Raw genomic sequence first — 17,552 nt, 5'->3', positions numbered from 1 at the left:
GCTTGCTAATCCCCGGGGCAGAGTAGCTTTGGCCCGTGGGGTTTTTAGGTACCGCCCTGCAGCACATGGGATGAGCTCTCTCAGCTCCAGACAGGCAAAAGCTGCCTGCACCTCATCAGTGAATGCGTTCCTCAGCATGAGGGAAACAGGTGTTTGGGAGGCCAGAGCCGGCTTCCCGTCCGCGTTTGGCCAAAGCACACACGCCTGTAGGCAGGCACGGCCCTCTGCAGAGCTGTGTTCACATTTGCACACTAATAAAGTATTGGATAAAAAGGAGGAGAAAGAAAGAGGGTAAGATAACATACTCAAATGAAGTAAGAAAAGTATCTAACTTTCAATTCAGATAAAGATGTCAGAGAATTAGATTTAGAGGACTTACCCAGAAACACTGAAGGAGTTAAATGTATCTAACCTGGCTAAACAGCACTGAACAGGGCACACGACAGGCACAAGGATTTGAAGAGTCGCAGGGAGAGAGGGAGAGTAGTGCCACTTTGTTCTCACTTCTGCATCTTAGGATTTATGTTAAGACACTGCAGAGACTGGGGACAGTTCCCAGTCTGACAGTTCCATGGTTCTGGAGAGGGCTCACTCCATACTTCATGCATTGCATACAGAAGGGAAGTGTTTAAGATTGTTACAGTAGAAACATATTAGCAGCTGTATCTGCCCTAGCAGAATTTTGACAATGTACTTTTCCCAATTTTAAAAGATTGCAGCATCTTTCTGGAAGCATATAGACAAAATTGTATTTCAAAAGAGTCATTAATCTTAAAAACATTTTTGCATCAGTTAAACTATAGAATAAATAAATGTCAAGCATGTGTTACATGTTTTCCCTTGGGTCTGCTTTTACAACCATTATACCAGCTAACCATTCCATCAGCTTCTTTTGATTCCCAGCACCCCTTCTTGCCCCTAACCAGGATGGGGGCTGTCAGAGCTCAAGTCAAACATTTCAGCAGAACTGGACAGTGCTCAGTCTTCAGAGTCACATTATTGTCTTGATTTGAAGTTCATGCTTAACAAGTGGTCTGTCTTCTCCTTTAGTGTTTGTAGTGGACATCAGTCGAAATCAACACGTATCCCTGTGGGGAGAAGAACAGTCATGGACATACTATGAATTAAAATGAACGTGTTGTTTTGCGTTTTTTTTTTTTTTTAAATTTCAAATTGATCTTGGTGTTTAACGTCCAAAAATCTACTGAGAACAGCTGAGCCTTGGAAGTAACAAGTTTTATACAACTCTGTCTTTTGAACTTCGCAAAAAGGCTCCATCTTTCCCTGGGTGCTATCCCTTTGCACCATGTTAGTGACAGGAGGGAATCTAAAGATCATACAGCCTGCTTAGGAAGGTTCATCTGAGCCTTGAGGCAACTAGGCAGTCATCACAAGGTGGGATTATTTTTTACCTAATTTGTGCCACTTAAGAATTAGCCATTTATTCTAAACTTGTCCTTAAAGTTTCCCCCATTGTCAGCACATACAGACCTTTGCATTTCCTTTCCTGAGCTGTGTTTTGTGCTTAACTGCAAACAAGGATTTAGGAGTCTCTGCAAAGCTGAAAATAACTTTGAGAAGTTGGTAAAGAAGTGGAGAAATGCATGAGGCTTGCTCATTTTCTGGGCATTCATTTGTCAGCAATGCTTTTGTACTGACTGACTGCCTAGCAACATTCTGTATGCTCAAACTAAGGGCTAGATTTGGAGAAGGATAACCAGAAGGCAAAAAAATATTTTCTGAGAGCTCACTAACTACTTTTGGCTACTAGCCTGAGTCATCATCACCAAATATTGACAAAATCTGGGCATCCTAGGTGCACAAAATTGAATTTGCCTCCCGCTCATATTTTAAGTATTCAACAGGACTGTGAGGTAGTGATAACTCTAATTTGATGTGATTGGCCAAATTTGAGCAATATGTTAAACCTGTTTTTACACTGAATTGCAACTTGCAAGGCTGAACAAGCTGTGCATTTGATCACTCCATAGTTATATATTCAGTTCTAACTTTTCCTCTCAAAGAAAGATACATTTGTTTCTAATAGAATTTTACCACTATTACAGATCTCCTTTTAAACCCATTTTTACTACTTCAGTAGCTCAAATACAGCATATTTCTGGCACAATAGAAGGTGAATATATGCCTAGCAAAAAAAGGAAAAAGAGGGATAACCTTTCATAAAAGAAAATCTTTCGTAAGTATCAAAATCTCACCTGTACAATTGTAATGTGAGGTCTTGTCAAGGTAACATTGGCCAGATTGGGAAGAGGGAATCCTTTTGACAGTTTAGCTTAAAAAAAGAGACCAAAGATGATTTAGGTATGCATCAGAAAGATAATAAACACCTGCCTTTCAACAACACTGTTTATGCAGAGACTTGTAGGTCATTTATACCAATTAGCCTCTTAGTCTTCACAAGCAACCCTGGGAGGCAGCTAAGCTGCTCATTTACCAGTGGGAAAAAAGATTTACAAGTGCTTCTCTCTTGGCAGAATGTTGCAGCCAAACCAAAGCATTTCATGTCCAACACATTACATACTCAGTGATTTGTCCCTAATGATCCCTGAGGGATTATTAATACAGCTCTACCATTGTTAGAACCTGTTCCCATTTGTATCCATTAACTAAAGAAGGTGATGTTCATCCCAGTACAGGGGGCTGACACAAAGCTCTATCTCCCTCCAGGACCTTAAATAAGATTGATGAGAGGCAAAATCTCTGTGCTGGTCCTATAAAAAGAAACACATTTCACATATGGTGGCCTCAGGCAGGTGTGCAGATGAGAGAGACATGCTTTTCTCCCTGATGCATCAGGGCCACCTAGACTGAGATGAAGGCAGATAAATTTTTACTTTCCAAATAATTTTTGCCCTTTTTGCAGAACAGTGCCAGTGAGAGGGAGCACTTACACCCTTACAGATCAATCTCCCCCTTCCACTGCTTACTGGCTGATGGTCATTTTGCGTTCCAATTAATGGGAGCTGAAAACTTAATCAGAAAGTCTGTAGAATCACACATTCTGCTGGAAGCTTTTTAGCTGATGCTTTGAAATACAACCTTACCATTAGCTGATGGAATTACTTCAGTCTGTAAAATGTAAGATAGGATGTTCTCCAGAAGCAAGACCTGCCACAGACAAGAAAAACTGAGTTAGCCATCATTTCCTGATGGTAGTAGAACTGTTGTGCCCTAATCCTGGGTGGAGTTAGTAGGCTCTTATTCAACTTCCAGCTCTCTTTTGGCCTCAAAAGAGTCACAAGCTCAAGTGAACTTTGGATCTTAAGGTTTTGGAATGATGCAAAGGAAGTGGGATGCAAAATATAAATGGATTTCATTATGCTTGGCCAACATTTTAATTTAAAACAGTCTATTTCCTTTATTTATTGTGAGATAATTTATCACCAATAGCAAAGCAGGACCAGAACAGTTTTAATCCTTTCTCCTCAGATATTTGGAACTGATTGATTATACTGAGAATGAAATGACTCTCTGCGGAGGCAGGGTTTTCCCCTGCAAGGCTACAACTGCTCTCTTTCAGGCATCTGAGGGAAGTATCTCGACTCCCCCTCCTTGCCGTAATTCCGAGCACCTTGATGAGCATCACTGCAGCCCACGGAGTGCCTGTGCCTCAGCCATACATGTGACCATTAGACGGCGCTCGGCTGTGCTGCTACAGGTCAGGTCTACTCTGTTTTCACTGGGATGATTCGAGAGATCTCTGCTTACTGCAGCCGGGGAACTACAGAATGTCTCCTTTGCAGAGCATTAACTTGCCCCAAAGAGTATACTTTTAAGTCCAGAACAGAGAGGTGGCTGCCAGAGGACAGGAAAAGAGCCATCTGGGAATGAAACCAAATGATTTGGAAATACAGATAAAATTTAGCTGCTTAATCTTTAGCCTTGATATCACTGATATTCTTAGTTTGCATTTCCTATATGCTTCAACTACCCACTTACCTCAAAAGAGCCAACATTGGAGTGGGCTAGGGAGAACTGGAGCCTGAGGGAAAGAAGTGAAACAAGATGAGTCACTAAGAAAGGATAAACACACATTCTAATCACGTGCAGTCATTGCTGTAGAGCTCCAGGCCTTAAGAAGCATCTGTAAAGAGATTTCTGAAGCATTTTCACACACTGCATACTGCACACTCTATACACATAGAGGAAGATGTGGTTTTCTTGAAGCATTGCTGAGCATCCATGCAACAGTGTGCTGGAAGAGCTGTAGCCAGCAATGTGAGTGTGCTTCTCCCTCTGTGCTGTTTTGGAAATCCTACTGACAATTGATTTTACCAAGGACTTGCAGGGTGTCAGGCATTTTGCAAGGATTTTGGCACATCTGCATAATGCTTTTGTGTGAGTTTTACCAGGAAGAAGGATCTGTTCATGGTATGGTACTGCTGCTGCTGGCTTTGTTGCTACTGCCTCTGTTTCCAAATGGAAATACTTATTCCCTATGTTACTCTTGTATCCAACAAAAGATTTCTGAGTTTCCTCAGCACCAGTACCTGAGCTCTCAAGGCCAGCTTCCAGCACACTCTAGATTTTCCTCTTTGAAAATTATTGCAGAAAATGCTAACAGCACTATTCTCCTTAAATTCCTAACATCCCTCTGCCCTGATGAACTCTGCATGTTCTTAACCTGGGTCTTCCTTAGGGACTTTTATGAAATTGGAGTCCCAATTCCCAGTTGTCACGTCCTGGTATACAGAGCTTCTTCTCCATGAAATGTGACATGCTAGATGTGTAAATGACCTAGCCTCTGGTCTCCAGCTTTCTGACCCTTGGAAGTTGCAGGACTTCAGTTAGTGAATGTCTGCTCTAAGAATATCTGCATAGGGGACCTGCAGGGGCCCAGGTTCTTTACTGTGCCCTGGACTGCTCGGACATTCTTTAGTGGCACAGGTTGTCTAGAAAACCATGACAGCTTGCCAGCTGGAAAGTGATGAAGGAAACTCTCAGATGATTTATGGTCAACCGAACTGCCCTACACACTTAGTTTACCTAGCTCAGAGGGGAGTAGAAGTAAAACCAGAGAAGTCCAGTGAGACCACTGCCCTGCAGCAATCCACAGCTGGTGGGCAGTCCCTTGGGGACATGGCAGTTATTAGAGAGAAGCTTCCTGCCTCCTCTAAACTGTACAAGTGCTGCCAGATTTAGAGAATCTAATGCAGATGAATTTACCAGCAAAACATATTCATAGTTATCTGATCATATGTCTAAACTACTAATGTTGGGATTGCTAACATTGTTTTCCAAAGGGCTGGAAATCTTTTTCATCCCAGGTTGGATTACCTGTTCAAACATAGTGAGCCCATCAATTTCTGATCAAATACATTCAGAGAAATGCTGGTGTTGGCTGCCTGCAGAATAAAGAAACCATGGGTTACCAGACATAACAAACCCCAGGACCCTTTGTGTGAATTAGTCACCAATACATAAATACCACCTTTCCAGTTATGTATGGAAGGTGTTTTAGGTAAATGCAACTTTCTCATTGCAAGGCTGCACACAGTAAATGTCTGTTTGTTTGAATGGCACTGGCAGGAGCTGAAATGGGGGTAATGAGATTTCATTAATCAAAGCCATGAACAAGTTGCCAAGAGGCATGACTCATACTTGCAGAATTGTCATTCCACAGAACAAAACCTTGGTTAATCAAATCAGAGTCACTATATGTTTGGATTTTTGTCCATCTGTAGGAGAATGTTCTTTACCATAGAAATGTCCTATAGGCTAGGTGAGGTCATGCCTACACCACCTGTGAATAAGGGGGATTTGCATGTTTAAGTACTAGAAATTTGGCATTTTCTTTGTTTCTTGTACAGAGCTTTAACAGAAGGAAGGAACAAACATATTTAACCCTGTGTTAAATGTCACCTTGTTTGTTGTACTTACTATGTTCATTGTGAACAGAGACTGGGTGGTTGAGTCTGGCAGAACAGCCAACACCTCCATGGAGCCCTGAATCTCTACCGTGAAGGAATCCTGCTCTAAGCTGATGATAGGGATTTCAGTAGCCATTAGCTTCAACATCACTGGGTTGGGTGTAACTGAATATTTAGCTACCTGTAAGATTCAAAGACAAAAAAAAGAAAAAAAGAAAACCACTTTTCTCATAGAATGGATCAGAATTCTGCATGTTCTCAGTTTTGAAGCAATAATTTTAAAGTAGTTCCTTATGACGAGGTTAAGGATAGCTGCTAACATAAGATTGTTTCAGGTAAGCAGGAAACAAAGGTTTCCTGTGGTGCTAAATTAACAGTATTGGTCACTCAGGAATGCAGTGGAAAATTCCTTCCACTTGAGGAATACAAATTTTTCCATATAATTTCAAGAGAAATTAAATACTAAATTAAACAGAGGAGATAAATGGACCATGAATTTAGTCACACAATAAAAGAGCTCAGGAATTACTCACTTTGAAATTCACCCATCTCAGGAGATGGGTTCCTCCTCTGGACTGTCCTCAGAGGAGTCTCACTCTGTTCATTGCCTGAAGAGTGAATAGGCTCACCAAGTTCAGTATTTGAAACAGAGGGGGTGGAATATTAGCATCAATGCTCACGGCATTTTATGGAGAACCCCATACATGACTGCCCTTGGAGAATTCTTACATTTCTGAGGAGGGAACATAATAACATCTGGGAAGCAAACAAGAATGCGAAGTCCTTTGAACCATTAATCTGATTTCACCCATCCTTGGCATTTATAGCCTAGGGGTTCTTATGCTCATTTTTGGTTTCTCATTCTATCTCAGAAGGCTGGTAGAAGTCATCCATGCTCATATTCCCTGTCCTGTTATATTCATCTCCTCCACCTAAAATAAATGGAAATCCTGTGCATCTGCCTTGTCTGTTCCATAGGATGTAATGTTTCCTGACCATCTGTTAGCTCAGTTTCCTGCACGTGGTCCCTTCCCCTGCTCATCAGTCACAGGCCAGCAGCAAAGCAAAGAGAATTATGCAGGTTTGGGGAGGAGAAAGGTGTTTTTTTCTGAGCTGAGGCCCTCTTGGAGGTCTCTCAAAGCAGGACTCATGACTGGAAGCTTTTTGCTGCGCAGAGCTGGTTTTAGGTGGGAACAGCTGTGGCTTGGGCATGGTGCCCAGAGAAAAGATTGATGTCCAAGGTTATGGGCCAAGATTATGTTTGGTAACAGTACAAGTCATTCAACTCATCATGGGGTGGGAAGTGACAAGGCCCATCTGCTCTGCTGTTACAAGGCACAAATGTGCCCGCTTCATCAGCACAGGTGCCCTGCTGGCCCTACAAGCCTTTGGGATGCACCAGTAGTGAGGTGTCTTGACACCCACACTGGGTGGCTTCCCAAAGACTTTGTGAAAGTAATGATACTCACCTCAGGGATGATAGTGCCAAATATCTCTGTGTTTATATTAAAATAGCTGCAAGTCTGAAGGAAAAAGAAAAGTGAGAAAACAAATGAGTTACCAGACTTGACCTTCATGGTCAGCTTTTCTCTAAATGCATTATTACTGTCATCTCAATGAATCTTTGAATTTTTACCCCTCAGAATTATTCCTAAGAGACTCAGTATACTTAAAGCAGCTTCCCAATAATACGTGCCAAAATAATCCCTCAGAAAGCATATGCTTAGTGTCATTATAGTTTGGGCTGCAGTCTATAGGGTTTGGGACTTACTGAACCTCCTGCAGTTAGGTTAGCCAAGTCAGGCAGCCTCCAAGGCACAGATGCTGTGCTTTGACATATGCTTTGCTTACAAGGCCCCTGTAGTACTTTCATTCTATGAAGATCCCCCAGTCACTGAGGCTGCAAAATTCTCCAGAGTTGATCCCTTGTCCATATTAGTGAAGTCTGTGCCTCAGGTCTACAAACCCCTTATTTTTTGTAACAAAGTTGGCAGTATTTGGTACTTTGCTCAGTGGAACTTGGCGTGCCTGGCTGTGGCCTGAGGCATCTATATAGAGCATAAATAAAAGAGAATAACAACACCCTAGCATTAATAATCTCTTGTCTCAGGACTCTACAGATGAACTAAGAGTTTTATATGGCCACATACTGACATCTGGCAGGTCAAAGCCCTATGTGAACCACTCTGACCCCATTCCCCTGTGTCCTGCTCACCTCCTCTGCAATGGTCATGTTGAAGGCCCCTGTGGTGTAGTAAGCAAATGAGGAGGTCTGAAAGAAATACTCAGAGAAGGCAAGGTAGAGCATGGAGTCACTTTGGTCCGGGATTGTGAAGGAAGCTGGCACGTAGGGAGAGTCAGTATAGTTTCCAGCTGGAAAGACTATGCCCTAAGAGTTATTGTCAGAGATAAAAAAACAGAGTCAAAATATAATTTTACCATGACTGCAGACAATGAATGCTATTTTCCTTTACTTTGCCCAGGCTATTCATTTGGTATATAAATGAGTATGCAGGCTTCATAGTACACCCTGAAGGCTTGGTGCTTTCAAGCAGGTGGTGAAGGCAAGTTCCAGCATTTGGACATCTCACAGATGAGGCCCAGGATCTGTCTTTTGGGATACTGGACACCTACCAAGTACAGTCTGCCACCTCAGATCACCCTCTAAATTAAGGGTCTAAATGCATGAAGAACATGACTAGTGGTCCTCCTTTTTGAAAAGCCTTACTTTCTCCTTTCCTTATATCCAAGAATTTAAATCTGAGAACTGCTACTTAAGAGCCATCCAATGGTCTCAATTACAAAGTTGATCTCTAAAACCAGAGGTCTTTCTTGGTCAAAATCAGCACCTTACTTTACCCAGAATCAAGCTGATAACTTGTGCAGACAAAAGGCTCATGAGAGAAAGTTATGTCAGACAAACCTAAAATGCCTATGTTGTCTTCTGCACTACCCATTATATTAGCCAGGCCTTGCAGATCTAATACTTCTAAATGCATCCAGATGAAACAAAAATTGATTTAAAATGATGAAGACATTTAAAGGTTAAAGTTTTTTATTAGTTCTCCTGTTTCTGTTTCATCTCAAGTGTATTTTGTCTGTCTTTATTTTCTCATTTAGCTCTAAAGTTCCTGTTGCCTTTTAAGGCCGATCAAAATACTTACAAAGTGCTGGATCACAGCTGGTGACCTCCTACTCAATACTCACTTGCTGGATTTACCAGACACTTGCTTAGTATATTTCCTCCATGTAACTTACGTGGGAGAGTAGCTCTTGGAACAGCCATGATTTTACCTCTTTAGTCTGACTCAAGTCCCTGCTTAAAATCTAGTTGCTGCAATACTCAGAAGAGTTTGACAGCAGCTGCAGAGCTGGTATGCTGAGACCAGTGTCTACCATACAAACAGATACAAACTTTTTGTTCCTTTGTGTTTCCACCTCTCTTATTTCCCTGTTGTCCTTTTTTTTTTTAATACTTAATTTATAGGATCTTTGTGACAAGACTGTCTTCTCATTTTGCCTTTGTAGAGCACCAAGCACAAGGCAGCTTAAACTTAATTAAGGATCTCAGATACTATAATGATGACAACTACCCTCAACAAAGTAATTTCAGAATGAGGAACTAGTCAGATTTTAATTTCAGTACATAAGGAGACTTTTTTCCTTAATTTGAAACAAACTTTCAAGTCCTTGGACTCGGCAGGACTCCTTGGGCTCCTGTGCTTTTGAAAGGGTCTTCTGTCTTCCCATTCAGGAAGCCAGAGGCTTAATTCTTGCTCTGATAGTCTTGCTATTTCTTTTCCTCTCTCATCTGACAGCAGACACATCTAGTTAGTCCCATGTATAGAAATATTACACTGACTGAACAATGAAGCCCCAGATATTAATCAACAGTGAGAGAACGATGAGGTTGAATACCTTTTTTTTTCTTTCCCTTTCTCTTTTCTTCTACCTTGCTTAGTCAACTTTAACTGCTCTCTATTTTTTACAACCAACTGAACAGCAGTTTAAAGAAAAGGATGTGGCCTTTAAATAGCTCATTTCACAACAGGATTGTTACAAATTACTACTGTAACAAACGCAATAATGCTTTGAAATGTCTGTCTTCTCAGGCAATGAGCCTTTATGTTCAGAACAACAATCACAATCAGACAGTGTCTCATAGAATGATGGAACGCACAGCAACCTTGGCAAAGAGCACTTCAGGCAACTACCTTTAAGTCCAGGTCAATGAATGGTCGAAATATTGCTGGCAAGCTACTTAAGGAGTAGTCTACTTCAGCCAAATCATCAATCTGCATTGCAACTGTAAGGGTGGTAGATAAGATGCAGAATATTACAAAAACCACAGAAATAATTCTATGTATATTTAAATCTAAGTTTCTGACAGGGAAACTCTCAGTTGTTCCAGAGAGTAGAGAAAAACACAACCAGGAACCTCCTAACATGCATTCTGACCTAAGATTTGATGTTTCAACTGACACCCTCTGTAAAGCACCTCCTCTGGTTTGTCTGTTGTTTTCTCATTGTGGAAAGTAAGTTTGATCTAACCCAAAAAAGGAGATGGCCATATCAGTGCTTCAGGGCATAAGGAGGTGTTGGGATTTCTTGTCAAGCAGTTCTAAGAGCATCCAAAGTGCCTGTAACGTGCAAATACTTTCCCAGAAGGAGGGTGCCTGATTTGCTTAGATACCTGTGTTTTGCGCATGGTATCTGGCCAACACTTGGGGTGACTTAAATGCCTGCAAATCTAACCCAAAGTGGTTCAAGTGAGAAGGTTTTTGCAAAGAAGCTTTTTCATTTTGCCTCTGGCAAGTCTGATAAATAGGCAAGTAAAACTTAATTTCCAGGCAGACTAGGAGAGCAGGCTTCAGCCTGTAAAGTGCTGTGTGTGCAGGAGGACTTGGAGCATGGTAAGGGAAAACTGCCTCAGCATCAGTACTGTGTGGCCTCTATGTGGCATTTCTCACAACAGAAGTGCACACTGCCACACTTGCAAGCTGAGAATTGCTACCAAGTCCTTGGCTCTTATAAACACAAATTTCTTGCCCAAGTAGCCCAATCTTTATTTAGCTGTGGTTCTGTATGCAAGGGAGCAGACGGAGCAGAAGGACTGATACCACTCCTGGAGGCATCGCCAAGCAGCTGCCATTTAGGAAGTGGCCGAATTTCACTGATCAGAAGAGAGAAAACAGAAGGAAAGGTATCTAATGACTCACCATTCAGTGATTGGAGATTTTCATCTATCAACTGGATCCCAGCTCTGATATTAGGACATGACTGTAATAAAAACACACTCAAGTTATAGCCTGATTAGCTTGGATGTGTAAGCACCTCTAACACGTGTGCTAGCAGATCTTTCTGCTGCACGACACACATTGCAGCATTTGTTTATCAAAACACCTAATTTGGCTTCTCTTCACCTAACTGGATCCCCAAGGTTTCTGCTTGGTGCAAGGTAAGCATGTCATATGTCAGAGCTGCAAAAAAGAGGCAAGTTTCCAGAGGCAGCCTGATGGGGGTGACAAAACCACAGCTTTAAATAGTGCAAGGACAGATCTCATATTGGTCTCGCGGGAGAGATCTCAGAATCATAGAATCATTTAGGTTGGAAAAGACCCTTAAGGTCATCGAGTCCAACTCTAAATCCCTGGACAGAATGACAGCCATCTCAAGCTCTGTCTCCTCTCAGTGGCTCTGGGCAGGTTGTCATCAGAACTACTCAACTCTTTGATATTATGAAGCTGAAATATGTCCTACTATCAGTTGATATAACTTCTCTGTGCATTGCTCAATATATGTTTTGTCTGCCAAGCATAAAAATGACCCAAACCCCAGGCTGCCTGTAGGTACACAGGCAGGAACTTACTCTGCATTGGAATGGAAAAATAACTACATTTTCCATCCCTACTGCTGCCTTGGTTGAATGTAGCTGTGTCGGTATCTTGGCCATGAACCTGGCACTTTATCTGGAATCATTTCTGGCTGGAAGAATGATGACTGTGCTGATCAGACCAACATAGGGCTATTACAGGATTATTTTTCTAGTTCTTCCTTTGCAAAGTTCACAGCACTGACTTGTGAATGCCATCCTCCTTACACCCCTCCCCTACACAATGTGAAAAGCTTACATTAGTAACCAAGCTCCTGTGAATGGGTTTCTTCAGATACTTGATAAAGAAGTTATGCAGGAAGCTAGAGGGAAGGAAGAAGGCAATTAATGGGTCAAGCACTATGGTCATTAACAGGAGATCAGATATTGCTGCAGAACATGAATTTAATGGCCTCTTAGTGTGATATTCTAGTACAGCATGGGAGCTTTTTGAAATGTAAAAACTATCAGAGAGACACCATTTTAAAGATGATAATTTCACCATTGAGCATCTCAGCCTGGGTTAATTCATATTTATGAAAAGGGAATTCTTCATGGTACCACCATCATATATGTACAAAATAGTCTCTGCACTAGGAACTTCCAAACCAAGTAAAAATAAACAAACAAAAACAACCCCCCAAAAAGGTGACAAGAGTGGTATTCAGACAGTGAGAGAAATATAAGAAAACAATGAAATACTGTTTCATGGGGCTGTATCCAGAGGCTTAACAGACAGCAGTCTGGTTCTGTTCAATTTTGGTAGCACTGTGACTAGAAGGAGTGAAGCATAGTACAAGTATGTAACTTCTACCTAGAGCTGAAGATTAGAGCAGAAGTTTGAAAGAAGTGGTGCTGAAGAAGCACAAGGGATTGTTTGATTCTGTCTTTATCTTCTACTGTGTGTAAATACAAGGACAAATATCAATGTTGTCCATTTTAATGCTGTATTAGGGCCCCAGTTCTCACCTTTGGTGCCTATGATGCCTAAAAGCAATTCTGTGTGCCCTAGTTTGTGAAGTTATCGCTGTGCCATTCATTGACAACTATTTTCTGAGAGAGTTTATACAGATCTCTTCCACTTACCCACTTTTCCCATTCAGCTTGATATCTATGTCACCAGAAGTTGTCCGGCAGCTGGTGAGGGATATTGACGTGGGGCCTGTATTATCCAGGGGTGTTGAAAAGATTGCGGTAACGAACACCTTTGAAATGTGCACTGTGCCTCTTCCACTGTCTTTGCTGCATAAAGTGAAAATAAATAAAAACTGAAACCCCCCCACCTTTTCACTATGGAATTGCCTGGCAATGCAGACTCGTGGCTGCTCCTGGTCACTGCCATTATTCTGCTTTGCTTGCCTGTGTTGAGTGCTTGCCAGTGAGGGCACTGTGCCTCCTGCTGTGTCACCCCCATCAGCTCCCAGGTCCCCTCCCCCTGCATGCAGCCCTGCTGTCCCTGGCAGAAGTGCAGATCAGAGACTGCTGTAATTCAGTCACTTTAGCCATATAGGTAATGTGGGTTGTGGGGAAGGGAAGAGGGTTTTCTTTCCTCTGGAACAGCTTGGGACTAAGAAGGTGTGGAGACTGCTCTAAGGGTATTGCCATTTGCTCATCCATTTTCCATCAGCTTTTGAACTCTATCTCTTGGTGGCATAGCAGAGGGTTTCCAATAGTGTGACTGCATGATGAGGGTTTATTATACTGGACTGTGATCCACCACACTACAGTTTGTCTAAATGTGTTGTTAGTTGGCAGGCTGGACAATGACAGCATTCAGCTAGAGCAGCAGTCCTGTACTATTCGCAGCAGTGCTTCTCAGACATGGGCTCTTCATCAGTGCTGATGTCTGAGGGGGCAGGGGCTGTCTCCCACCAGCAGACCTGTTGACAAGCATCAGTATGTGCTCCTGGGTTACTGCTGCCAGCTGATAAAGAGTACCTTTACCATGAAGGGGTCACAAGAATAAACTAAAATTTGCATTTTTGTATTATCCATCAAGAAAAATATCCCAGGACATGCAAAGCTGTACATACAACATCCAGGTCCTTATGTTCCAGTTCATATCGATGGTTAGAGAAGCATTTCCAATCACCAGTTTTATCCCAGACCCTGGTAGGAGGGAGATGGAAGCACTGGGTAATTCAACAGCAGTAACACATATTCTAGAGCATGAGAGAGAAAAGATTTAAAAAAATTGTTTTTCATGAGTTAGAATGAACACAAAACAAGATACAAATTTCAGTCAAACACAATTTGCCCCCAGAGAGAATACTTACCTTGAGATGTTGTATTTGACATTACCAAGCCCAAATTTCTCATGGCCAGTCAAATCAGGGAAACGTTCCTTCTCCATATTCTGCTTCAGGATTTCCAGTCCAACCTCTTTGGCTAAAGGAAAACAGTGACCAGTTCAGTTGCCTTTGATAGTGCCTGGGAGTTCATAGTTACGTGCTTCTGGCTTAAGAAATGTGATGGACAGAGAATCAGCAAGAAGGTGGTATCTCACTTGAGACCCAGCAGTGCTATTTCAGGTCTCACTCCTAGTCATGGCAAGAGCTGAACTAACTGATTCAATATCTGAGGTCAGATGAACCTTGCTATGATGTTCAATGCTGTCAAGCAGCTTACTGCCTTTGCTCTATTGTGCTGTTAACTTTTCCTTTGTAGCCTGTCATTAGGTCATTTACTCCACTGCCCTCTCTTTCCTTTGTCATATCAGTATTCAAGGCAATGCCACTAACAGCTCCTGAGAACGTCACACATACCATACTCCAGCCCCTTCTGGGTGATCCTCACTTTGAGTCCAGGGCTGGCACTCAGTTGCCCGCTGAGCAAACTTAAGAGGAGGAGAGAACAGCAAATCTTCACCATTTTCCTTGTTTTTTACAGGACCTGTTAATAAATATTTATTATGATTGCAGAAATCCATGCTGTGTCACTTGGTGGTTGTACTCCCTCCCCCCGCTACCCTGGACACCAGCTTTCCCTCCAGAATGAAGAAAGAAGAGAGCCCAGCAACCCTGGAAGAGAAGACCCACTCTCCACAGACTGTTACAAAAAGTGAGATCCATGGGGTGGAAGAGAAAAGTCACCCTATTCACTGCCATAGAGATTGGGGAAAGTGCTTGGGATACATCCATCTGGACAACCATTGAATTTTCAGGCTGTAATTTGGTGGCTCTGCAGGACTCACCACAGGGATGGTGAATGAGTGAAGCAAATGTCCATCCCAGGGGCTTCTGTGACAGGATTTAAACTGAGATGGAGCTATCTGTATGAATCACAGACTGCATGTAGTGTGAAAGCAAGAAGGTCTAGCTTTCAGCAAGGTTTCCCAGGGAGAGTGAGAGAAGCCACCTGATGGAGAATTTTTAAACAAAACTGGACAAAATCAGAGACTGGTTTTGTTGTTGTTTTTTTCCCCCAGAGATGGGAACAGCTTTCTATGGAGTTATTTGTCATCTGGGATTGACCCAGCAAACAGGTCACATTATTACGGTTTTCCTCATTTCCAGCTACTACACGGGATTATGAACAGCTGAAAGTACAGGAAAGTGTCTTTTCTAGCATTACTTTTACAGATAAAATTTCTTTAGTTGCCAAGGGGCCGTTGAAGAGCTGGAATGAAACCATCTACAAGCAGACAATTGCCTCTTTCCTAACGCAGGAAAAATTGTTTTGATATTGCTGCATCTTTCACTAGCTGCTTCATTACCAGAGGTAACAATATACCTCAAACCAGAATATTTTCAGTCATGATCACAATTTAAACCATCTGCAAAAATTATGAGAGAACATTGACGTAATTTTTTGTAACAGTTTCAAGCAATCCTGAAGAACACCTTTGCCTTTTAGTATAACTAGTATTTTTTAATTTTAACTGACAGATATTGAGAGATGAAAGAAACACACTTCATAAGTAGAACAAAAGAAAGGACAGGAAGGAAATGTATATTTGACATATACATAGTTCTCAAACCTTAAAATCTCAAAATTTAACCAGATTTAGCAACATCTATCACTTCCCAACAAAGCCACTCCTTGACAAAGTGCAATCACCATACCTCTCCTCCGAAGGCTGAAGAGAAGACCTTTGCTGTAGCAGACCACAGGGCTGAGGATGTTGCAGGGAAAACCTTCTGCAGCCATGACCCCATCTTTTATAGGAAAGACCTGTGGGCTTGAAGAGAGCCAGTTGGTATCATCAGCAGCAGTATCACCCAGGGAGTGGCCTCTGATAACCACATCCCAAGCTATTTTGGATGTCCCAGGTTAAATCTATCAAATTTCAGGTAGGGATAAGCAGAGGGCAATGTAAACTCTTGGCTAGGGTTACTCAGCTACCACGATGCAGAATTCGGGCTGAGGTGCTGCCTTTGTGGCAGACTGTTTCAGCACTGGTTTTTCAGATGAGAAGGAAACCCCAGGGAGAATTCCAGTATTTCCACAGGACAGAGATTCATAGCCAGGTTTGTATTGTAAAATAAGTAAATTAATGTGCCATTGATATGAAAAACAAGACCCATTTGTTTGAAATTGCTCAGGACACAGGAAACCATAAACAATATAGTATTTATATTATAACATATACATATATAAAAATACACACAGACACTACAGTGTATGTATCTTGTACAAATATATAGTATCAAGTCCTTGCAGTCAATGCTTTCTGTTTCTTCTGCTCTTATCCAGTTAACCAGTACTTCAGCTAACCAGTACTACTTGGTTTGTCAAGGAGATGATTTAATCAATTAGCTTGCAAGTACCAAGCAAACTCCCTCAGGCGTGGGGCACTTTGCTGGACAATCTGAGTCACTTCTTTGTGCAATCCATGAATAGAAAAGGTAGAGACACTTTTCACTCAGTCAACAAATGCTCATACTTTACACAGATATAACATTTACTACAGGGAGTCACATGCATAATAATCTCATTATTCGTATCTCTGGCAACTGATGATGAATATAACTCACACCCTCAGTTACATAAGCCTCTATACATTTCTGATGTCAGTGAGGGACACCAAATTAATTCAAAATCTCCATTTCTTTCGAGTTCTTTTTCTTCCATTACTTTTCTAGTCACTCTTCACCTACCAAAGAATACAAAGAATTGGAAGCCCTGCTGTGATTTACTGCTGTTTGGTTTCAGGATGCTTTTTTTATTGTTCTGTCAGACAGCTAGATAAATAAACTGATTCAGCTCAAACTACGCTAGCCACGTTTCTTTCCTGAACTGAACTTTCTGTAGTGTGACATTTGTAGAGTAGCCTTTCCATACACTTTTAATGTCTCCTGGTTGAATGTCTCTGTTGACACTGATAAAAGGAAAAATACAGCTTCCGTTTTACAAATATTAAAGGTATGGAATTATTTAGAGATTGATACCCTTGAAGAGCTGCAGCTACTCACAATCAAAGAACAACTTCTGTATGATATAGAGGCCAAGGACAGCCTTGGCTGCAGTGAGCATGAGACTGCTGAGTTTCAGATCCTGGGAGAAGCAACAAGACAAAGAACAGAATTACAGCCATAGACTTCAGATGAGACCTGCTTGGCAGGATCTGTGGGAAGTTGCCCTGGAGAGCAGAGGCCCAGAAGAGCTGGCTAATCTTCAAGGGCAGCTGCCTCAGAGCATAAGAGCAGCCATTAGAATGTTCAGACAGCTGAGCAACTGTGGCAGAAAGCCAGCATGGAGAACATGGAGCTCCTGAGTGAACTTAAGCAAAAAAAGGAAGCATACAGAAGATGGAAACTGAGACCAGCTACTTGGAAGGAACAAAAATA

The 17,552-nt window shown here is 41.8% G+C and overlaps 1 protein-coding gene across 1 annotated transcript; it reads right to left on the bottom strand.

Moving 5' to 3' along the window:
* Positions 1–81: 81 nt before the first annotated feature.
* On the bottom strand, positions 82–15,978 carry LOC138104722 (BPI fold-containing family C protein-like). The gene is made up of 16 exons (XM_069003951.1): positions 15,828–15,978; positions 14,529–14,655; positions 14,040–14,151; positions 13,797–13,925; positions 12,850–13,005; positions 12,023–12,086; positions 11,111–11,171; positions 10,106–10,197; positions 8,107–8,280; positions 7,361–7,414; positions 5,902–6,072; positions 5,299–5,366; positions 3,961–4,003; positions 3,066–3,129; positions 2,217–2,293; positions 82–1,088 (listed from the first exon to the last, which is right to left on the bottom strand). Exons 2-16 carry the CDS (start codon positions 14,632–14,634, stop codon positions 1,047–1,049), a joined length of 1,413 nt encoding a protein of 470 aa, XP_068860052.1. The 5' UTR covers positions 14,635–14,655; positions 15,828–15,978; the 3' UTR covers positions 82–1,046.
* Between the last annotated feature and the right edge of the window lie 1,574 nt (positions 15,979–17,552).

Source organism: Aphelocoma coerulescens, chromosome 1A (assembly GCF_041296385.1).
Source record: "Aphelocoma coerulescens isolate FSJ_1873_10779 chromosome 1A, UR_Acoe_1.0, whole genome shotgun sequence".
NCBI lineage: Eukaryota > Metazoa > Chordata > Aves > Passeriformes > Corvidae > Aphelocoma > Aphelocoma coerulescens.
This window is presented reverse-complemented; position numbering and strand designations above follow the sequence as displayed.